We start from the raw sequence: 24,574 nt of genomic DNA, 5'->3' as shown, positions 1-24,574 counted from the left end.
GATAAAAATATTAAATCCTGTCTAAATATCAAACTGACTGTGCAAGCAATCATTATCATAAAGACTTACCAATGTCTATAATCTATGTGCTGTCGAATTAGTGTGTGAGGCTGAACTGTCCCATAAACGTCCACTTCTGGCATGTTCAGGTCGTCAATAAAATAAATCAATTTTTTGTTTCCTACAGGACCATAGTTACGGCCAGCTTTTTTCTCCAAGGATTTTTCAAGAATCCCTAAAATGTGTTATGGCGCATGATTATTCAATAATATAAAATAGATCTACAATTAAAATTCAATTACTGAATACATTTATATCCTGCTTTACTACTAAAAATATAGCGAGTAGCTTTCCAACAAAGAAAACATAAAATATGTTCATGAAAAAAGTGCTTAGGCTATAAAATAACCAAGTAACAATACCAAAACAGAAGAGGTCATTGTACTGGAATTAAGTTGCTCTTGTTAGGGCAACAGTGCTTTCTTCATCCTTTCCAGATTGGAAATGTTTTCTGCTAATTTTATAACACTCTAAGATGCTGACTTAAAGAGAATTTTCACTGAACATAAACTGTGCTGCTGATTGATTGGAAGTTATTCTCATTTCTGACTTATGTAACTTAGCAGTTGTTAACGTATTTAAAAGTGCATTTTCCTTTAAAAGGCACTTTATTAGCGGCAAAAGTTACTAATTATTTGAATATAATTGTGAAGAAACATTGACCAACATTTATTTATTACCAGCAAATTATTTTAAAGAATAATCATAATTTGAAATATAACTATAATGTAATCTGAATGAATTATAAATTGTTTGATGATTATTAGACTGAAATATCATTCAGCATTTTCCTTAAAAACAGGTAAACCTTAACATATTTAACATCCTTATTCATAATTTTTTTTATCTCTTTCTCCCTCACTTGCACTGATATACATATCACATATTCACAACATGTACCAAAGAATAATTCACAGAACATATTTCTTACTTCAGTTACATGCCTCCCCCCCAAAACAAACTTCCATGAGCTTTATTCCGGGTTATCACTATCCTACAATAACACTAAAATTGGGTACATGTGTTTATATATAAATAGCATGTGCTCAATGCACTATAATAATCTTATTAAAACAGCAGGCATATCAAATGAGTTCAGTGACCTTACTGCCAGATTTTAAAGTATTAAGTCTTGAATTATAATTCTCCAAATAGTATTAATTGGTTTGCAAGTTTGTGCTCCTGAAACTTTTTTTAGCTGTACTCTTCATGTGTAATCTAAGTATACTTTCCAGAAATATACTTACAAGTGGGTGATTATGAGGTGTGCTATATTTTAAATTAACAAAGTGCATTATCTTCCTGGGATGTTAAAACTTTTGCTATAATTGTAAATCAGGATATTTGAAAAAGAAAGATATGAATTTTAAATATGTTTCTTATTCATATTTGCAAATGAGAACAATTGGAACAAAGTAAATATGGTTACAATTCAGCACCAGCATTTTGTGTGAGAGAAGGATCACTTTCATTTTGAAAACAGCTTCCTGGAGCCAGTCCTTTTACTGATAGCAATTATGATCTATATAATAAACAGGTGACATATCATCATATCCTTGAGCTACATAGGACTACATTAAACTATAAGTACTTAGACGTTGCAACTATTGTAAAAGATGACAGGTAGAAGAACGAAGATGATTGCCATTTGTTTATCAGGCAAAATTTAAAACACCGATATTAAGCTTCAAATTATTTAGGATGTCTGAAGATGTCTCCATTGTCTTTCTAATCTACAGTTCTATAAAGGGCTTTTCACCACTGGCTGTGGAATGTAGTTTCTCAGCTTTTTGCCACCATTCTTCCTTCCTTATAATACCAGCCAAAATATAACCCCTAATTTTGATTTCCCTTTATGAATGATTTTAACAAATATTTTTCATTATTGATTAATAGTTGCCTTGAATCTTCACACAGAGTGGAAACGTACAGTATCAGTCAGAACAAATGTTCTCAAGAGTCTTGAGGAGTAGGAAGGGATGGGATAAAAGATACAGTATAGTATCCTTGATTGCTGAATAATTTTTACATGCTGGAAAAAATAAAAAAGGAAGATAAACAGAAATGGTGAAAAGGAAAGAGCACTCAGATCAAAAGAGGTAAGAAGCAAAAGCAAGGTCAGTCATAAAGAACTCAGATGACTGACTATACGCTAATGCTTAAAGTGACAGCCTGAATGATAACAATAGAGGAGGCTTACTTTGTAATGTTGCTGAAGTGGTGTAATAATTGAATGGAACTTTTGAGACCAGAAAATCTTTTGAAAGGCTGGCAAGGCATTTTCCAATAAGCAATGTTTTGCCTACTCCAGCGTTTCCAACCAGCATCACTGGCTTGCTTTTTTCCAATAGCAGTTCCACAAAATATTTAAGACATATGGTTTCAGATGTGTGAACAAGCTCTGTCTAAAACACACACAGATACACAAATACACAAACCAATGCAGGCAGTCAACATATTGATGTTAATATGCTATTGAAATCTATTTTAAATATCACTTACTACAGAGTGCAGTCAATGATTATGTGTGTTTGTACAACATAAAAGTTTTAACATTTTTGATTATTTGTAAAGATCTGAATATTAGAACAAAAAATATGGAATTTAAATAATATGTTCCTTTCTTCTAAGCATCAATGTAGTGGCCCTTGTTGAACTGTATATAATAGGATACAATTTTGGACCATTCCAATGTGGATTTTTTTTTATTTTAATGGCTATTATAAGGAAAACATTTATGAAGTTTCCAAAAAGAATAATAATAAAGATTCAATAGAACACTAACCTTTCATAATGTTTAATTAACATATTAAAATTGATTTTAACAAAATATAATAAGATTGTGCACTGATTTTTTTTTTACAATAAGAGCTGATGATAATTCACATTGGCTATATTTGTATGTAACAAAAAAACCAATATTTTTTTATTGTTTTAGCTTTGACCTTATGTGTTTTTTCTCTTTCCTACTTTCACTCACATAAAGAAATCAGAAACTTTGCTTTAGGTCTCTGAAATGTAGTTCCATGAGCTTTCTTCACTATATCCTTTGTAAATAAATGAAACTATTAAATGTTCTTACCATATCAATTTAATTGGTTTCCATTAGTTTCTTTCCCCTGTTGTTAGATGCAATATAAAAACAGCACTTATGTGTACTGTTTACAGATTTTAAAAGAGGCATGCTTTTAGGGAAAAAATGAAAATAATAAAGATAAAACCTCAAAGTCCCTATATTCATCTCTTATTTTTTATTAACAAGGAAATAAAATACCTGCAAGGGTGTTTCTGGATCCATTACAAAATTGCTAATTTTATCATTCCAAGGGAAAAATTTCGTAGTTTGCGGGTCAAGATAATAGTCAAATATTGTACCATGAGAAGGAAACTTCACAGATTTCATCTCTTTAAGCCACCATTGACTGAATTCAGCTTTGTAACTGTAAAGCTATAAAATATTGATTTTATTATCTAACTTGTACAACCATTTAGCCATTAAGTGTACATTATCTGGGAACATACATCCATATTGTGAAATAATTTAAATTGCATACTATCAAACACTTTCATTACTTCAAAACAGGAAAATATTTCTACTGGGGAGCATTTCTTTAGATGATTTTATCCTTAAAAACAAAACCAGTTACCAAACAATCTAAACCTGTATGTGGAATGTCTTAAATTCAATTTTCACATTACTTTACTAATCATGAACACTTCTGAAGAGAATAAGAAAAAAATCATTGAATATATCTGTCCTAATAATTTTGGAAAAATATTTTGATTTATGTGTTGCACAGCATACATATTGGTTACTTCTGTGTTTTTTTTCATTTTCAACCAAAAAGAACAAGTTCCTGTGAGATGGTATAGGTAGTTCTTGTGTTACAACAGTTCATTTAGTAATCATTCAAAGTTATAATGGCCCTGAAAAAAGTGACTTATGACCATTTTTTCTCATTTACAACTTTGTATCATCTCCATGGTCATGTGATCAAAATTCAGACACTTGGCAACTGACTCATATTTATTAGAGTTGCAGTGTCCTGGGGTCATGTGATCACCTTTTGCAAACTTCTGACCAGTGAAGTCAATGGGAAAGTCAGATTCACTTGCAACTATATTACTAACTCAACAACTGCAGTGGTTCACTTTTCAATTGTGGCAAAAATGGGCCTAAAACATGGGGCAAAACTCATGTAACAACTGTCTCACTTAGCAACAGAAAATTTGGGCTCAATTGTGGTCATAAGTCAAGGATTACTATATCACATTTCACAACTTTCTACATAAACACCTGTGTTAACTCTATGCGACACCTCAGATCCAAAGGAAACGAGGTGTTTTAGACCATATAGAGCTGCAAATGTGTCTGCATGCACATTCAAGCAGCTGTAGGTATTATGTCCACTTTCCCCCCCCTTCAAACCTAACACACTGTATAAGCAGGGGCGGGATTCAAAATTTTTAGCAAGGAGTAAACTTTAACTAGGAGCCATAGTGGGTGTGGGCTAGTTGATCTCTTGCAGCATGGCGAAGGGGTGTTTTCATCCTCCTTGGGCTCCAGATGTTTTACTTGACCTTCCAGGAGGGCAAAAATGACCTCCCCAGGCTCCGGAGGCCCTCTGAAGATTGGAAACAGCCCCATTTCCGGCCTTCCTGAACTTCTAGTAGGCCTGTTTTTTGCCCTTCTCAAGGCTCTGCACACGCCCTGTACTTACTTGGGCCGTATGGGAACTCCTGAGTGTGGGAACTCCTGAGTGGAGCATGGTGGGGTGGGTGGGGCAAGTCAGGAGTGGGATTTGGGTGTTCTCCGAACTGCACAGAATCTTAGCTAGAGGTTTTCCTGAACCACTGAAAACCTCCAACAACCCATCCTGGGTTATTTCTTATACCATATATGATGATCTATGATGTCAGTTTATCTTCATTCAGTTTATCTACAAACATCTTGTGCCACTTATGGCCTTTATTGTGTAATTTATTTCTGTTCAACTTCCAGCCAAGTTACGTGAAGCATATAAAAGCCTGTTCAATTCTTTTTAGCATTTTTTTCAAGGATCATGACCCACTTTTAAATTGGCATTATTATTTATGGCACGGAGGCTTAAATAAGACATTTAATTTCCTTGATTTGATTTAATTCAATCCATCCTTTTTTTACTGACCCTGTTGACTATATTTTTATTGCACGAGTGAAAGACCATTTACAACAACGTTATCTGAATAGGCCCCCCTGTCCCCCCCATTTGGAATTTAAACAAGCTGATTTTTGACATACCTGGTCTTGAAATAGAGCCCCACCAAATGCCCATACACAGGCAAAGGCAAAATATATTTCGTATAGGTCTCTAGGTCCATCGGGGGACATATTTTCAGGGATCAATAAACAGTCAAGGAGAGTACAAAGAGTCTACAAAAAAAATAGAGGAAAATACAAAACATTGATCTAGATGGAAACATATATCTTATGTGGATTAAGCCACTCAGAACTGTTATAGATGATAAGATTGTCACAATGTTTTTTTTGTTTTGCCATATGTGCTTATACTCTGAGACCTACGGTAGACTGACTCTTGTCAGTAAAACTCTACTATGCATGTCCATTTGTCTTCTTCTTTCTCTTTCCTTTTCTTTGTTTGCCTGCTGAGGAGGTAAGCTAGGAACTTTGCCAAAATGTAGTTATTAGCTAGTAAGTTTGTTTGTTATTTATTTTACAATAAAATGTATTTTCTTAGAATATACCTCGGGTTAATTTTTTTAATTGTAAAGTATACTTTAAGGAAAAACCATGGTTCATCCCTCACTAAGCACAGGGCTGAATTTCCAACCCTCACAAAGATGACCACATTGGTCTATAAAAAAAGAAATTATACCACAACAAAGCAGATTATTGAGCTTAATTACATCAATATTCAAACTGATTTCACGCAAAACATATTAAACTTTTTCTTTTCCTCTCATCATAATGAAATGAAAAGCAAAGAGAGTGACAGCAACAACATAAAGATCTTGACACTATATTGTGTTATGCAACGTATGACCCTGAACCCTTCCAGGATTGTATCACTGAATTAAATAGTAATCTACAGTTTTCTGTAGTCAGTTGTGGGTTCCTACCCATTCTGACTGGTTCGGCCGAACTGGTAGTAGTTTGGTGGCCTGGGTTGCTGGAATTGGCAGCGCCCTAGGCCTGCTATGCCCCTGAACCAGAGTCTATTGCACCACCATCTTGTTTTTGGTTTCTGCGCATGTGCAGAACAATTTTAATTGTACTGCACATGCACACGAAGCGCACATCAAGCACTCGCGGGTGGCATGCTTATGAGCAAACCAGCAGTAGTGACTGTCATAACCCAATCCTGTCTGTAGTAGTTCTTTTTCCAAAACACAAATGGATGTGTTATACTGTAAGTAAGATAATTCTGTTTTGAGTTTAAAATTCCAAACCCCAAGATACCAAGAGTCATTGTGTAAATTGGTCAGCTACATAAATTTGTTTAATAAATAAACATTTTATATGCAAAATTATAGTTTTTGACTTTCTAATAATTCATTCTTTCATAATGATAACAAAGGTCTCAGAGCCTTTTTTATAAAAATGAAGTCTGTCTAAAAAATAAAAATCCTGGTTTATGTCCAGAGAACATTAAACATCCCCAAAACAGGAAGAAAAAAAATCCTTACACCTAATGAGCACTAACAGGAAACAGGTTGCATGACTGAATACAGGAGCTTTCTTGAAATAGCCATGTAAAGCATTTTCTTGCAATTGATTCCATAACTGTATAATTATATCATTCATCTTGATTGTAATACGACATACACCATAGTAAGAGTTTTTCTCCCATACAGTCTGAAATAAGCATACATGTTTGCTACTATACAGTATAAATTAAAGATAAAGGTAAAGGTTCCCCTCACACATAGGTACTAGTCATTCACGACTCTAGTGGGTAGTGCTCATCTTCATTTCAAAGCCGAAGATGTCTCTGTAGTCTTGTGGCCGGCATGATTCAACACCGAAGGCGCACGTAACACTGTTACCTTCCCACCAAAATGGTCTCTATTTTTCTAATTGTATTTTTACATGCTTTTGAACTGCTAGGTTGGCAGAAACTGTGATAAGTAATGGGAGCTCACTCCATTACATGGCACTAGGTATTCGAATTGGCGAACTGCCGAACTTTCCGATCGACACTCGGCATTTTAGCCACTGAGCCCCGTGTCCCTTAGATAACATAGATACGTAAATACCTCTACATCATAGATAACATGATTTATTTCATTCAGCCTTTCAGAGAACTTCCAGGGTATTATACAAAAGGACATTAAACAAAAACAAAGAAGAACCCCCCATCTAAATAAAATCAATTATCCTAAAAGAAATGAACTCTTTTTGTCCTTCAAACTGCCTAATGAACATATTTTCTAAGATAAGACAGCAAGGGGATCAAATGTTGACAGAATGATAATTGGTGGCACTGCCATTGAGCCAATTTACTCCTGACTTCCACACTATAAACTTTATCTCAGGTAGACCCTCACAGCTCATGAGTGGAAATGAACTGGAGGAAACAATATTTGCCAATTGAATAGCAATAGCAATAGCATTTAGACTTATATACAGCTTCACAGTGCTTCACAACCCTCTCTAAGCAGTTTACAGAGTCAACATATTGCCCCCAACAATCTGGGTCCTGATTTTACCGATTTGGAAGGCTGGAGGGCTGAATGAACCTTGAGCCAGTGAGACTCAAATTGCCAAACTGCTGGCAGCTGATGATAAGCAGAAGTAGCCTGCAGCACTGCATTCTAACCACTATGCCAGTGCGGTTCATAGCTGAAGCTTTTCTTTAATACCATCTATATATCTCAGAACATATTAGAATAAAAGAGAAACCTTATATTACACCCCTTTTTGTAGTATTTCATGGGTCTGAGAATTATTTATTCATGATATCCCCACCTTATCTGGAGTCAATTTTAGTTTTCTAGCCCTCATTCCATTCTTTAATTCCTAAGGAGAGCTATTGATGATTTAAAGGATTTCATTAGATTCAAGACACCATAGCTTAAATGTATGAATTACCATTCCAAGGGCTTTATATAAATATTGATCATCAGAGGAGAAAGTCAAGAATCTAGTAAAACCACGTAACATGGGTACTGATATGAGTATTGCTAAAGAGAAACCTCATTTTGAAGAGGTAGTAATGACATAGGAATATATACATTATAGCCAGAAGTTACCTGAACTCTTTAGGTAGATATCACGATGGGCACCTTTTTGTTTAGAATGGAAAAAAACCCATTTGATTCTAAACTTTTATAATTGCCCATCAAAAGATACTTTATACATGAGTGTAATATGGTTGTCTTTTACTTCACATTTTCCATAACCATTACAATAGGATAGTTCTCAATAAAAAATACTTCCCTATTTGTAAATATTTTTATTACTTAACTAAGCATCTTAATTAAATCTGATACAGTGAAAATCATACCTGCACAATGCTATTCTCAGAGATTGGAATTATAGTTTTAAAGTTTGTTCTCAGTTGATCTAAACATGGAGGAACATATTTATCAAAGAGAATAGTCAAATTTGCTTTTTCAGATTGATCTTTCCTTGATTCTATCCAGCTTGCAACATATCTGGAAAAGAAAAACCCAGTGATTTCTCCCAAGATCCATATGTCACAATACAGAGGTTAGCACAATTTTCTATACTAGGAAAGCAGAAGACATTTGTTCAACTAGCTTATTGATAAATACATTTGATAGGTATTTATATTATCTATACCAGGGGTGTCAAACTCGACTTCATTGAGGATCACATCAGGGCTGTGGTTGACTTTGGGGGGCCAGGCGTGTAGGGCCAACTGGGTAGGTGTCACCAGCTTGACACCACTCACTGGGTGTGGCCAACTGGGTGGGCATGGCCAACTGGGTAGGCGTGGCCAGCTTGACACCACTCCCCAAACTGCGGGCATTTTTCCTCTTTGCATTGGGTAGACCTGTCCAAAGCCACGTTGGCTTGATGTTTCCTCTTCAAATTGGGTAGACCAGGCTGAAGTGATGACAGCTGGCTTGCGGGCCTTGTGTTTGACACCCCTGAACTATACTAACTGAATATTACTTAATTCTTAAAACATTATTGGTATGCCCTATCAGAATACTTTAAGGCTCAGCACTAAGTATTCATATGTGTATTTTGGAGGTTGTTCAGTGCCTTTCTGGCTTAATTTTTAAAACAATGATTTTATTTGAAAAAAAATAATGGAAAATTAGCATGTTGCAAAACAAATTGACATACTCTAGAATTATACGTAGGCAAAAGAATATTCCCATGTAGGTCTTATTAGTTAAACAAAACAATGGCTCCAAAGAGTACATTGTTCATTTGCCCAGAAACAAGGCAAAGTTCATTTGAGAACTAGGATCCTGGAAGATTAGAGAGAATAGTTGCAAGTTTTCTCACATTCAGCAGAGGAACAATTTTGCTAACATATAAACCATGGGTCTTCAAACTATGGGCCGAAGCCTGCGCAGGACCACGAGGCTGCCCCATCCACATCACCCTGCCCACCCTTCAGCTGAGTGTAGGACTTAACTTTGTGAGCCCTGAGGGCTGAAACTGAAAGGTAAAGCCAACAATTTTGGCCTACAGAAATGTTCTGGAGCAGGGGGCAGGGTGAAAAACAGGGTGCACAGAAGGCCAAAATATGGGTGAAAACGGCCTGATTTTGATCGAAAATGAGCCATTTAGCCTATTTTTGGCCTGCAGAATGCTTTGGGAGGTGGGGGAGGCCAAAAAACTGGTGAAAATGGCCTGTTTTTCACCTCCCCTCCCTTCAGAAAATAGAGAGAGAGAGGGAGATGGAGGGAGGGAGGGAGAGACAGAGAGATTTCTCAAGCTGCTTGAGGCTGAGAAGAATTGCTGCAAAACTGAGTTTCCTGAAGTGGACCACTAGACTCCTAAACAACTGAAAAAATGATCTAGTAAAAAGAAAAGGCAAACAAAAGAGCAACATGGAAACAAAAGAAAATAAAACACCCCAGGAGAAAAACAAATTAAAGTTTACTATGTGTGCATTGTTCAATTGTTCAATGTTAAATTGGCCATACCCACCTAGACACATGACCACCCAGTCACATGACCACCTAGCCATGCCCACCCAGTCGATCTGCCCCCCCCCCCAAGAGTCTGAGGGACTGTGAATTAGCCCCTTTTAAAATGTTTGAGGACTTCTTGATATAACCCTTCTATGGCTGTAATTTTATTAACTATCTCTGACATCATCTCAACATTTCAGATGTCTCCAGTCTGCTGTTGAGTGTTTCAGCAATCAGACAATATTGAATAAATTTCTGATTTCAAATAAATACTGGAGCATGTTTTAAAGAGAATTGTAGGCAGCACAATATACTGTAGCTGAATTAAATGAATGCATATAATTTAATCTGTTGAAATATTAATGATATGCTTTTCAAATAAAAAGCTTTAAGCAGTAGCAATTTATGTCAATAATTTTATGATCACAATTATTTTATAATAAATAAAATGTATTTTATACATTTTACAATACATAACAATAACAATTATATCATACAATAACAATAATGTTGATAGAGAAGCAGAAATAGGTCATAAAGAAGAAAACCCCAAAAGCAATTTGGATAAAGTTTGCCTTGGTTTGTAATCTGGTGACATTGCATATTTCACATTAAAATGAAAAGCTCTTATGCAAGAATAAGTTAATAAAGATTACGTACGGATTCCAACCAAGATCCTGTGGATTTACATACAGAATTCCTGCTCTTGACACTGTAGCAGGGGTGGCTGTTTTCAAATGGTGTATCTCAAATAGCAGTCGCATTGATGGAGTCAAAGGAACCCGTTCATTGCTGGCAAGTGTCAGCACCTATGAATGTGTAGAACAATGCAATGTTACTCTCACAATAAACCCCACTGCATTCATTTTTATAGTAATCTAAAAATGTATTTCTGATATTATTATATTATATTATATTGCTCAGTTCATGTCTAAGGATCCATTAATAAATTCAATACATTGTGAGTTCATAAACAAAGACCCAATCAATTACAAAACAATGCCATCAAATTCTAAGGGAAGAATACAACAGAAGTTTATATTTAAGGTTATGATTAAATATTTGAAAAGAAAAACAGAATTAGTAGTACATGGTTTGTAATCTTTTTATTTAAGATTTAGCCAATCTCCACATAGAAAAGAATTCTAATTTACATAAAATATATTGCCTCTATGCATATAGACATATACCAGCAATAGACAAACTAATGTTGTTCAGATCACTTACAACCTCTTGTGTTTGGTTATATTGGTTAAAATCAGTAGGAGCTAAAGTACTAAACCTCTGGTGTATTTCTGATCACAGATTCTTGATCTGTGCTAAAAGACTGATTTTCAAGAGAACTTCCAGAGGAAAAAAATGATGGATTGAAGACGGCTCCACAAAAAGCAGAAACAATGTATAGAATGAGGAGCCAATGAGTAGATCAGCTTTTCAGACAAAGAGAGGAGAGATTACCCACAGATGCTCTGGACAGTTGCACATAACTTAACCATTTCCTTAATCCTTTACAGACTTTTGCTGACACTAAGACTGAAATGATGATGTTTTATGGATTTATTTATAGATAAGAGATGGGGTAAAGAGATCATTGGCTGTTAATTGAAAGATTTTTTTTTTATTTAAATGTCTTCAGGTGAAGGTTGCAAGCCACTTCATTATATATTTCTTTTCTTTTTCTTTACCATATCTATCTACTTTTCCTTTCTAGATCTGTTTTTGTTTTCTTTTGCATTTTTCTTTCTATTCTTCTTTTAGTTTGCATTACTTTTTAGAATTGCAATTATAATCTCTAATACAATAATTTTTAAAAGCAAGGATTAATTTCTAAGTCATAGAAAATCTTGAATTCCTACCAGTTCAACAAATTAGAAGAGAGACTTATATACATCTCCATTCCCTTTCCTTTTCTGACTAGTACTAGAATATAATTTAATTGCAGAAATTAATGTTAGTAAGGTTCATTCACAAGCTCAGTTTCCTGGACTAACTCATTGTTCGTTTTACTTCAGTTTAGCTCTTATTCAATGCAGAAAAAGAAAGCACAATTTTCTAGTTTATTAAACAAAATGGAGATTTTTTTAAAAAATTGCAATTACTCAAGTTTTAATGTAGTGAGAAACCCCGCGGAGATTTGGACCCTCGCCTCTCTCCCGGCCTTCCGAAAAGCCGTTAAAACCTGGCTGTGTTGGCAGGCCTGGGGTTGATGAGCTCCCTTCCCCTCTCGACAGGTATGGTTGTTGGTTATTTTTTTAAATACTTGTCTTGTTTCTGTATGTTCCCTTCCCCGTTTGAGTTGTTCGCCGCCCTGAGTCCCTGCAGGGAATAGGGCGGCATATAAATAAAACAAAACTTCAAACTTCATTACCAAAAATATTTCTAACTGGATCTTCTGGTACATCACAGAAAAGAGATAGAATGTTTTAATGAATCTCAGTCACATAGAGAAGCAATTTCATAGGGGGGGGGGGAGAAAAGAAAATGAATGTTAAAGGAAAAAATGAAAATGCACTTTTTTTGCTCACCTTGTTATCATCCATAACTGTATTGAGTGATTCAATCCACATAGGATCTATGTCCCCATCTAAAACAATCCATTTTGGCCAATTATGGCTCATATTTGCTTGCTCTCTCAAAAGAGAGGAAAAGAGTCCTGAGAAATGCATGTAAATAGATTTTGATAATAATGCTTAATGACAAAAAGCAAAAGTTTCTGTCTCAGATGCAAAAGAACCCAAAAAATGCAGACAACTGTTTTCATGCATGCATATGAGTTTTATTAAAGTTTTGTTTTAAATGTATACTTCATTCGGGGCAAGATCAAAAAAATTAATTCCATATGTCTAAGGTTAAGTAATTCTATAGTGGCTGAAATAAAATTATATTGCCTGTCTAGTTGTGTATCACAATGTAATGATATTATATTAGCATGCGGATATATCCAGGTAAAGCAGACATCAAGAAAATAACATATGGGGAATATGCAGAAGGCATCATATAAGAAATTTAATGATCTATGTATGAAGAAAAAACATTTCTGATGTTTGGAAGACAATATTTTCCTATGTGAAGTATTCAATAATACGTAATGTTCAGATGCACCATCTAAAGGAAGAGTTTTATCTGTAGTATCATTTATAAATAGAACATAGTAATTATTTTCTCTATGTTGATGTTATCAGTGTTCCAGTTTGTTTCAAATAATATTTTGCTTGGTTTTCATTTCTATTTATTGATTGATAAAAATTAAAAAACCAGAAAATAAAAATATAGCATATAACAGAGTGAAGTCTTTTAACATGCTATTTATGTACACAAAAGTAAAACGGTTTTTCTTTACGGAGAAATTATATATGTATAAACTTAGTCTCCATTGATCTGTGGTAGGAAATAGAAATTTTAGCAATCTGTATTCTGATACTTATCCTGGGTAGCTTGAACATGTATGTCCTGCCAGAATTTTGGGGTTACTTTTTTACCCAACATATCATATTGGCTAACAATTAAGAGTAGTTGGGATACAATACAGTTAGAAAACATCAAATAGTGGGAGCTGGAATAAAAGTCACAATAATAACTATTATAATGTATTTCACTTGCCATCTTTCCATTCTCTTGTAGCATGATGTATGAACCCAAAGAGCTCATCAGTAGTCACAGCCTTGGGGTTCAAATCATTCCAAACAGGCTTCTGCTTCATGATCATATAAGTCTTATTCAGTGTTTTCAGAATCTGTTAAATAGAAAAAGAAAGAAAAGGGAAACAAAAAGGAAATCAAACCTTACATTTGGAGGAAAAGTGGTTTTTTTAATGTAAATATGAACATTTCTATAAAATCTGAAGTGTAGTGTTTTGATCTTTGCACTGTATTTCAGAGGCTGGTTTTTAAGGACTTCTAGAGACACTAACCATGGGAAAGGATCTTCTAAAATTTTCCCCCACAAATCTAGAATTACAGAATTATTAATTCTATACCTTCTAGTTTTTCTCATAAATGTTTTTCATTCACATCTACCAAAATTATTTCTGTTTACATTTTAATAGTGATTCAATAATTTGCAAGGTTAGAAATGACAATGGGGCAAAAACAATAGTGCATATTAGTTTCACTTTGCGAATAAGCAGAAACAATGGGGAAATGACAAAGACAATTGTTCTCCAGAAAAATGAAAGAGAACCCATACATTAGAATTTAGTAAGCTTTGACTTCCGCTAAAAAGTAACCCTAAATTGTTAATAATTTTATCTCTGATCTGCCCTTGCATTTTTCATTAATTAATTCATTGGCTGCTGTTTCACCTTGCAACTGTGAATAGCTAACCATCTAAAATCAATATAGTTACAAATGACAATTAAATATTTTAGTATTCATAATTAATAAAGTCTACACTCAAATAAGTATATAAATAATTTAAAACAGGTTTATCTAACCTTGTGGTCCAATGCCTGAGACAAGAGTTAGATCTTCAATGCCTTACAAAAAACATTTCATAAGATGCTCTTGCATCAAAAGATGTTAGAAGGATTCCCCCCCCCCAAAGAAACTCTTTTTTTATTTGATTATTCCCTAGATAGCTTGATCATAACTATCTTTAATCGCTGGAATTTCACATTAACACAAAAATATGGATGGGCATAGTTGGGGTGAAAGCAAGTGATGTTTTTCCAATTTGTCTGGAAAATAATATTTTCAACGAAATAATAGTTGAAATTAGGAAGGGTATACTTGTACCTTGCTTTTTCCTGTTCCTGCATTTCCTACTACAAAGACAGAATGACGCACAGCCAGCAATTCCTCAAGCTGAACAACCTGCCAGTAACAACAACAATAATAACATCATCATCAACAACAACGACCCTACACAGTTTTCTCCCACATCAACAAAGAAGACATTAGTTTTTTTCCCCATAGTAAAATATTCTCCATTGTATTCAGGAAATGGAAATGTTGCTTTGTACAATAATGATCCTAGATACCTAGATAAAGTACAGTATCAATTAGCTTCAATGGCTAATGAAGTCACCAAAATGTTTAATGGTTTTAATTTTCAATAAATCTGTACAAAGGCCAAAATTACACTTCTTGAGATAAGATAAGCAACTATATAAATATATTAAGTAAATAAATGAAATTAAAGACATAACAAATGCATTCATAAATTTGAATTAGGAGAGTTACTGTAAAAAATGTGAGATCAAGCAGAGCACCTCATTGAGCCATGCCTGGCAATACCAGTCTCCTGGGATTCCTGTGGCTTTACCTTTACTGAGTTACTAGAAAAAAGATGAATCCTAGGTCAATTATATAGTGGCCAAGCTATTCTACTCTAGGTGCTTTCTACAGTATAATGTGGTTGCTATTTCTATGGGCTTTTCTACAAATCAAGAGCCAGATCTAAATTGGATGTTAATTCTGCTGCTTCACTTCTGTTACTGACACTTATCTATTCCTACTACAGGCAAAATTGAATGCCCTAATGATATATTGATTTTTAATATTGATAAACATTCTCCTATATCAGAAGTTTGTTCTGCTTTTTTTCTTTTTTTCCTCATCAAGCAACAGAACAAAGCAGACAACTGACAATCCTTAAGGAAGTAATATTTCCATTTTTGTACTGTATTAAAGTTTAACACTGGTAGCTAAGTATTAGCAGTACTGAATTATTTAAAAACAAACAGAATAGGGGCAGGAATTGCATTTCCATGACAAATTAGTGCATGTGAGACATTTTATGATAATATGCTTAGATTCTAATTAACACTGAAAAACTAATATACAGCACTGCTACTGAAAGACTAACATTTTAAGGACACTTTGAGAACGTAGTAAGGTCAATAAGGATAACTTCATACCCAGCACAACCTGTCTGCAATTATTTTGATTTAATTTTTTTACAGACTGTAATTAAAAGCAATGGATTTTTTTTTTTACTTTCAGAATGAAGGTCTCTTCAGGCTGTAAGTGAAGCTCCAGGGTAGATTGTTTAACCATCTGTTCAAATTGTAAGCCCCTCTTCCTTGGAACATCCAAAGCTGGAAAGAGGTCACTAATTAAGCCCATGAAAATGGGGATATCATCTGTCACTATCTTAGGCAGATTGAAGTCCCTCAAGGCTCGCATAAGTATCTAGAAAAGGCAGTAAACATTATTGTACTTAGAAAAAAGTTTCTGATCAATTTCATGGTCAAAATATACTTTAAAAAAAAGGCTAATTAAAATCCAATTAAAGGGAAATTGTGATGCAATTTGCAGTGGAGAAGAAGTATATGCATGCATGTGTGAGAGTCTCAGCAGTTACACCACAATTTCCTAAGCGGGAGACAGCATGTTCCATAGAGGGGAACAGTATGGGGAAGAGAAGAAAATACTCAGGGTAGCCACACCCTAGAGGTGTATCTATTAGGTAGAAGGTTATAAATTTAGTCTAGTGAGATTCTATCTATTAAATGTAACAAATAAAGAATTGCACTAGACTGGATTTCACCATGTTATTTTTAGGGCTTAGGCACCACAGATTTTATTATCAAAGACAAATTGGAAGACTAATGTTCCAACACACTAATGTGTTGTCTCCATGTGCAGGGGAAAGAATTCCCTGTCAGAACAGCCACGGCAAAATGCCTGTATGGGAATTTGTGACTTCAGTGCCAACATGCTTGGATTTGGAGAAGCAGATTTATGAAGTATAACTTTGCATCATGTTGCATACCTGTTCTTCAGGTCTAGTCTTATCTCCTCGCTTCAGAGAACCAGCAACTACCAAGACAGATTTAATAGCCCGAAGACCCCAATCATAGTGATCCTGTGATGAGATATATTCAGGAAAGTTTAAAAAAACATTTTCCAAATCTAGTAACTTGTCAATATTGTATTTTTAAAAACTAGAAACTAAGATATATTATTCTTTTTTATATCATACATTTCTATACCAGTGATCTATGATATGATAAAAATTTTAAATGAAATATTTAGTTATTCAGATCTAAATTGATTCAGATTAATCAATAAAGTAATCATGTGTAATAAATATTTACAAATAGTTATAGTGGTAAATATAGATGTCCTGGAAGCATCTGTATGTGGAGTGTGTGTGTATGCTTGTGATTGAATGATCCCACGTTTTTAAATTAGTTTAATTTATTCTTTTTTACTATATTATTGTACTCTTTTAACTCTATAGTGGGGTATGTATGTGGAGAATGCCTGGCTGGTATGTATGAGGGGATTGAGAGTGCGGCCTGGAGCCCCCTCCACTGAGTGCAGAAGCAGAAGTGGATGGGAGCCCGGATCCGCCTCTCATCCCAGAATGTTTGGTATGAATGGCCTGCCGAGAAGAACAGGGGCCTTGGGAGGGAGGGGGGGTCTACGGGGATGGGGATGGGCGACAGCATCATGGTTATGACTGGGAGGGGCAGGTATGACGGGAGCTGCAGGGCTAGCCATTACCGGGGAGGGAGGGTTCGCTATGTCACAGCGATCCCTTGTTCCAGCCCTGAAAGCTCAATTCGAGGACCAGGTGATGTGGGAAGTCAGGGTCCTGGTCTCAGGTTGCTGTTGCTAAATGCCAGGTCTGTGATTCATAAAGCTCCCCTCAACCGGGACTTAATATTAGACGAGGGGGCAGACCTGGCATGTATTACTGAAACCTGGCTGGGCCATGAGGGAGGAGTCCCCCTCTCAGAAATGTGCCCAGAAGAGTTTCAGGTGCTCCACCAACCACGACACCAGAAAGGGGTGGGGGAGTGGCAGTTATTATCCGGGAGTCATTAGTTCCATGAAGTTGGACCTAGGGGGTCAAGTGGACTTGTTTTTGACATACCTCCCTCCCAGCTGCGTCACAACAGCCCTCCCTGCGCTCCTAGTGTCAGTAGCCGGACTGGCGGTTGAATTCCCCAGACTTATAGTACTGGGGGATTTCAACCTGCCATCTCTTGGCGAACGCTCTGATGGGGCCCAGGAGTTCATGGCCTCCATGACAACCATGGACTTGACCCAGGTAATTCAGGGTCCGACTCACATGGCAGGACACACAGAACCTTGTGTTTCTCTCAGGGCAGTGGAACTAAAGGGGATAGAGATCTCGCCCTTGTCATGGTCAGATCACTTCCTGGTGAGGCTTGATTTTGGAAGCTTCTCCCCCACTGCAGGGAGGTGGAGCCGATTAAAGGGTTCCGCCCCAGGCGCCTGATGGACCTATTGGGATTTCAGATGGAGCTTGGGGAGATACCTGACTCCCTTGCCCACAACCCGACTGAGTCCTTGGTCATTGCCTGGAATACAGTGGCGGATGAAGCATTAGATCGGATTGCGCTTTTGCGGCCTCCCCGTGGCAGTGGATGGAGGAGGGCACCTTGGTTTACCGAGGAACTCCGGGAGATGAAGCGCCAAAAGAGATGCCTAGAGCGATGCTGGAGGGCTAGTAACTCCGATTCCAACTGAACACTACTAAGAGCCTTTATTAGGACTTATTTAGTGGCGATACGGGCGGCAAAGTGTACTCATTTTTCCGCTCTTATTGCGTCCGCAGAATCTCGCCCGGCCGCCCTTTTTAGGATAACCTGCTCCCTCCTGAAAGGGAGGGATGCGGGCAAACCTTTACAGGGAAGAGCTCAAGAATTTGTTCAATTTCTGTCGGACAAAGTCACTCAGATTCGGACGGACCTGGACTCCATTTGGACAGTGCCAGCAAAGATGCCGAGGGAGGGCCTTGATCAAATTTTGTGGAGTGAGTTCCAGCTTGTCACTCCTGAGGAAGTGGACAAGGCCATGGGAGCGATGAGTGCCGCCACTGGACCGGTGTCCCTCTTGGTTGGTTTCGACCAGCAGAGAGGTGACACAAGGCTGGATCCAGAGGATTGTGAACACCTCTCTTCAGGAGGGATCTTTCCTGCAACCTTTGAAGGAAGCAGTGGTGAGACCCCTCCTTAAGAAGCCTTCTCTGGACCCAGCTGCCCTTAAAAACTATCGTCCAGTCTCCAACCTCCTTTTCTTAGGGAAGGTTGTTGAGAAGGTGGTGGCCTTCCAACTTCGACGGACCTTGGATGAAGCGGATTATCTGGATCCCTTTCAGTCTGGTTTCAGGCCTGGTTACTGCACCGAAACCACTTTGGTCGCGCTGACTGATGATCTCTGGTGAGCCAGGGATAGAGGACATTCCTCTATCCTTGTGCTTCTTGACCTCTCAGCAGCCTTCGATACCATCGACCATGGTATCCTTCTGCGGCAGCTGGAAGAGGTGGGAGTGGGAGGCACCGTTTTACGGTGGTTCTCCTCTTACCTCTCTGGCAGGTCGCAGTCGGTGTTGGTTGGAGGACAGAGATCGACCCCTAGGCCTCTTAAATACGGGGTGCCGTGGGGCTTGGTCCTGTCTCCCCTCCTATTTAATATCTACATGAAGCCGCTGGGTGAGATCATTCGCCGGCACAGGATTAAATACCATCAGTACGTGGACAATACACAGCTGTATCTGTCCGCCCCATGCCAACTCAGTGAAGCGGTGGAAGTGATGTGCCAGTGCCTGGAAGCTGTCAGGGTCTGGATGGAAATGAACAAGCTTGCTCTCAACCCTGACAACACCGAGTGGCTATGGATGTTGCCCCCCAAGAATAGTCCAGATACTCCATCTTTAAGCCTGGGGGATGAAATCTTACACCATTCAGAGAGGCCCCGCAACTTGGGTGTCCTCCTGGATCCGCAGCTGACACTAGAACACCATTTGTCAGCTGTGACCAGGGGAGCTTTTGCCTAGGTTCGCCTGGTGCACCAGTTGCGGCCCTACCTGGACCGGGAGGCACTCCAAATTGTCACTCACGCCCTCGTCACCTCAAGACTCGACTACTGTAATGCACTCTACATGGGGCTACCCCTGAAAAGTGTTTAGAGACTACAATTGGTCCAGAATGCAGCCGTGCGAGCGATACTGGGTGTACCGAGATACACCCATGTTACACCTATCCTCTGCGAGCTGCACTGGCTCCCTATTGGTCTCCGAATGCGCTTCAAGGTGCTGGTTATCACCTTTAAAGCCCTACATGGCCTAGGACCTGGATATCTACGATACCGTCTCCTGCCACATACCTCCCAGCGTCCAATAAGATCTCACAGGATGGGCCTTCTCCAGGTGCCGCCGACTAGACAATGTCATCTGGTGGCTCCTCAGGGGAGAGCCTTCTCTGTAGCTGCCCCGGCCCTATGGAACGATCTACCCCCTGAGATCCGGACCCTCCCCACTCTCTCGGCCTTCCGAAAGTCTACTAAGACCTGGCTATTCCGGCAGGCCTGGGGCTGTTGACCCTTGATTGAGTTCCAGCCCCACTAAGGTTGAGTGCATGTTGTGTTCTTTTAACTGCTCTGTCTTTGTATTTTAAATTTTTTAGTATTTTTAAACTGTTTTTATGTAAGCCGCCCAGAGTCCTTCGGGATTGGGCAGCATACAAATTCATTAAATCTTGAATCTTGAATCTGACATAAGGTAATATTTCCCTACTCTGCTCAGTTTGATTTTGAATAAGATATAATAAAATTATCAGTAAACTAATTATTTTCCATTCCAAAAAATAGAATAAATGCAAACCACATTTCTACACATAGAAAGGAGGGAAGAAGATAGGTAGAATAAAAATGTGCATGTACAACAAAAATGTATATATACAACAAAAAATGGATGAAAGAACATTAAATAATTTTGGACTACTTATGATACTGTACATTCACATTGTTTTCTAAATTAACATTTTATTTGTTAATTATGAAAACCATAACAAAATAATATTATTCTTTGCAAAGGATTTTGTAAGTATAGAGGAGCCATGAGGGTAGTTTGGTGTGATGGTTAAGGCATCAGGCCAAAAACAAGGAGATAGTGAGTTCTAGTCCTGCTTTGGGCTTAAAGCCAGCTGGGTGACCTTGGACTAGTCATACTCTCTTAGCCCTAGGAAGAAGGCAATGGCAAACCACTTTTGAAAAACCTTTTCAAGAAAGGGGACGTTTCTCCAAGAATCAGGAAAAAAAGAAAGGAAAAAAAGAGGAGTCATACCATGTCACACCGTGAGCTTATTTAATACAATATCCCATTTGGAGAACCAAATATAGAAGTTTAGAATGACACGAATGCTCTAGAAAATTGATTGTCATCATTATATTTTGTGATGGTGAAGTTCAGAAGATAACAAATAGAGTTGTGAAAAAATATTTTCCTTTAGGTTATATTAAATTGCCTACAATTAACATTGGTTAACCTGGTGTTCTAGTATTGTGTATGAAAATAAGAGGAAAAATCTCTGGCCACTTTCTTCATGCTATGTCATTGAAAAAAACACCAACATTTAAATAACAAATCCAAATAGTTTTAACAGAAGTATTTTGACAGCTTTATAGGATTCTCTTGATTTGTCGATACAAGTTGGATATACAAAGATAAGAAATTCTTTGCTTTCCAAAATATTAATTAGCTTTGTTGAAGCACAGGTCAAAGAGATCTCACTTACTTGCTTAGAGAGAAGCTCTTTACAAAGGGTATACAGGGTAACAAATTTTCTGGCTAACAATCGTGCATCAATAAACCCTTCAGCAACCAGCATTATTTCACAGATTAGTTCAATGTCAGGGACCACCATTGCACAGGGTCTAAACACAAAACAAAAAACACATTAAACCAAAATCAGAGACTATAATTTGAACATAATGAGAACAAGAAAACTAACTTCCACCTGTGTGTCCTACTAGAGCCAGTAGAATGGGTCTGTTATGGATTCCATAATGTAAGGAGTCACATGGATGGGCCCTGATCTCACCTCTGGGAGGAAGTCAGTGTGGCCTTTCCCCCAGAGATGAGGTCAGTCAGCCTCTCATCATTCCTGAACTTTTGAATATCTGTCAAGACCTGATTTTGTAGCAGACCTGGGAATCCCAGGGATGGCTGAACTTGTCACAACGCTCCATTGTTTTTAATATCCCTCTGCCTATTATTATCTTTTCTTATTTAGTTCTGCTTTTATAGTTTTCTTTATTCTATTCTATTCTATTCTATTTATTAAATTTATAGGCCGCCCAATCCCGAAGGACTCCGGGCGGCTTACAGAAATAAAATTTTAAGAAAAAGGTTAAAAAACAGACAAAAGAGAGCAGATTAAAAAACACATCATGCACCCATGATATTTTAAACAATTATTATAGGTTTTAGGTAATGGTTGATTTATATTTGTTGTTTATTGTCTGCTGCCCCGAGTCACCTTCTCTGAGATGGGCAGCATAGAAATTTGATTGATAAATAAATAATAAATAAAAATTAAAATAAATAAATAAATAAATAAATCCCAATTCTAGTCAGTGATTTTTACAAATGTAGCTCCGTGAGCTGAAATTAATAATTATATATTAACAAACATTTTCTTTCAATATATGGGCAATGGCTGCTTGCTAGAATATCCTAGTATCACTATTTCAAACAAAACTGCAAACGTTAATTTTCTCAAGTTAGTTTTTACAATTCTTTGCATATAATCACTTCTGTTACAGAAAATAAATATAATAAGCTGGCACTTAATGGGTAATCTTCAAAGTAGTCTTTCTTCTAAAATAGAAATTTTAAAAAAGATTTTGCGTTACTTTGTTTAACTATCACTTTGCTTTACAAAAAGCTAAAATTTTGCTAAAGAGAATGGTCCCCTTTCTCATATTGTTTACTAGGAAAAGTATTGGTATCATGTAACTGTGTTTTGCATTTCTACTCTAATATATTTAAAGTGTTTATTTAATCAAATATTCTTAAATAAAAAACTGTTCTTCATTAAAGTACATGATAGAGACTTTTTAAAATAGAAGTGAATGGGAATATGGCTTAGCGCTACAACAAATGTAAGTGAAGCTATTTTAAGGTTATCTTTTAACTTTGTTATGATTTTATTTTCAATAGTAAAATTCTCTCTTGCATTTAGCAAAAATTAAAAAGAAACAATATTTCATCTTCCATTATTGGGGGTAAAACCTGCAACTTTGAAGAGCTCTTTCTTTAAATCAATATATTAAAAAGCTCTAGGTGCTAACTATTGGAAATTAAAGAATTGACATTAGGGGGCACAAATGTCTTATCCTTCACTCACCTGAATAGAGTTTTAAGATTTTCAGGTAATTCTGTTCGGCCAGCATAGCCTGGATTCATAGTAATAAATATTCCCACTGATGCTTTCAATGTGATGTTTTCTCCAAGGAAAATGAATCTGCATTATTAAAGAAATAAATCAGCAAACTTTGTTACAAGTGAAGTAATTGTCTCTAGTTTTGGTTTCCTTGGAAATTGTACTCAAAGCACAGGGAAAATCTATAGCTGAAATATGAAAATATACAAGACTACTTTGAAATACCACTCAAGCTATTCAATTATCTAATTTTCAGTAGAAATCTCTTTGGGGATCTTTTAAAATATCTGTTAATTTGTCATAAAAGGTCTGGTTATTTTGAATTCAGGTAGACAAATGGTTAATAACTTCATAATATTTTTAACACTTTAAAATATTTAAGGTAGCTAATACTCACTGTTTTTTGTTATTTCTGATGGCATCATGGATTGCTTTTACTTGTACTGCCACCACTGAAAGAACTTCTACTGAAATTCGGTTGAATTCATCAAAGCACCCCCAAGCGCCTGTTTGAACCAAACCTTTATAGATGTTTCCTATAGACTATATGAGGAATAAAAAAAATTAAGTTTCCTATAAACAACAAGAACAAATATTTGCATTATTGTTCTCAGTTGTGAATTCATTAAATTAAGAGTTTCTTGGTTTACTAAACTCAAGATACCATAAAGCTATGAGATATAAGGACTAATGTATTTGCAAATATAAATTTGCTTAATAAATCAATAATAAATACTGGTATCAGAAAGTATCATTGAGTTCAATGAAATAAACTATAGTACAAAGCTTGCAACTGGGAAAATTTTTTAAGAAAGCACTCTAAACATGATTTAGTCCCATCCCGGTAATAGTATTTTGTACTCTTTAAAACGTATAATTGAATTGATTACTCTGAGGAATATTAAGTAATGCTTTAATTGTTCCATTAAAAAAATACATTATGTATAAGCATAAAAAATGCCAAATAAAATCTAGTTAAATATCACAGAAAGGGTAATGGAAGCTTGGAACCAACTTCCAGCAGAGGTAATGGGTCAGTCATCAGTAGCTGAATTTAAATGTGCTTGGAATAAATACATATCCGTCATCCGACAAAAATTCTAAAAATAAATTTTAAAAAACCCTCAAAAGGGCAGACTCTATGGACTACCAAGTCATTTTCTGCCATCAGTTTTTTATGTTTCAGTATTTCTATCCACCAAGGAGTAGACTCCACCCACTAATGAAAAGATTCCTTTGAAATAATGTCTGTCT

General features: G+C 36.5%; 1 protein-coding gene across 1 annotated transcript in view; it reads right to left on the bottom strand.

Annotated features, from left to right (window-relative positions):
• Positions 1 to 24,574, bottom strand: part of DNAH11 (dynein axonemal heavy chain 11) — a 176,462-nt gene that overhangs the window by 99,495 nt on the left and 52,393 nt on the right. The window contains exons 34-47 of the mRNA XM_032235831.1: positions 23,718 to 23,863; positions 23,285 to 23,401; positions 21,671 to 21,809; positions 16,894 to 16,986; positions 16,116 to 16,310; positions 14,913 to 14,990; positions 13,780 to 13,912; positions 12,705 to 12,832; positions 10,840 to 10,988; positions 8,568 to 8,718; positions 5,342 to 5,473; positions 3,335 to 3,508; positions 2,261 to 2,465; positions 70 to 235 (exon numbers count right to left, since the gene is read on the bottom strand). Of these exons, the coding sequence (XP_032091722.1) occupies positions 70 to 235; positions 2,261 to 2,465; positions 3,335 to 3,508; positions 5,342 to 5,473; positions 8,568 to 8,718; positions 10,840 to 10,988; positions 12,705 to 12,832; positions 13,780 to 13,912; positions 14,913 to 14,990; positions 16,116 to 16,310; positions 16,894 to 16,986; positions 21,671 to 21,809; positions 23,285 to 23,401; positions 23,718 to 23,863 (2,006 nt within the window). The remainder of the gene's footprint in view (positions 1 to 69; positions 236 to 2,260; positions 2,466 to 3,334; positions 3,509 to 5,341; positions 5,474 to 8,567; positions 8,719 to 10,839; positions 10,989 to 12,704; positions 12,833 to 13,779; positions 13,913 to 14,912; positions 14,991 to 16,115; positions 16,311 to 16,893; positions 16,987 to 21,670; positions 21,810 to 23,284; positions 23,402 to 23,717; positions 23,864 to 24,574) is intronic.

The sequence above is a fragment of the Thamnophis elegans genome, chromosome Z (assembly GCF_009769535.1).
Source record: "Thamnophis elegans isolate rThaEle1 chromosome Z, rThaEle1.pri, whole genome shotgun sequence".
Taxonomy (NCBI): domain Eukaryota; kingdom Metazoa; phylum Chordata; class Lepidosauria; order Squamata; family Colubridae; genus Thamnophis; species Thamnophis elegans.
Note: the sequence above shows the minus strand (reverse complement) of the source record. Positions and strands in the feature narration are given on the sequence as shown.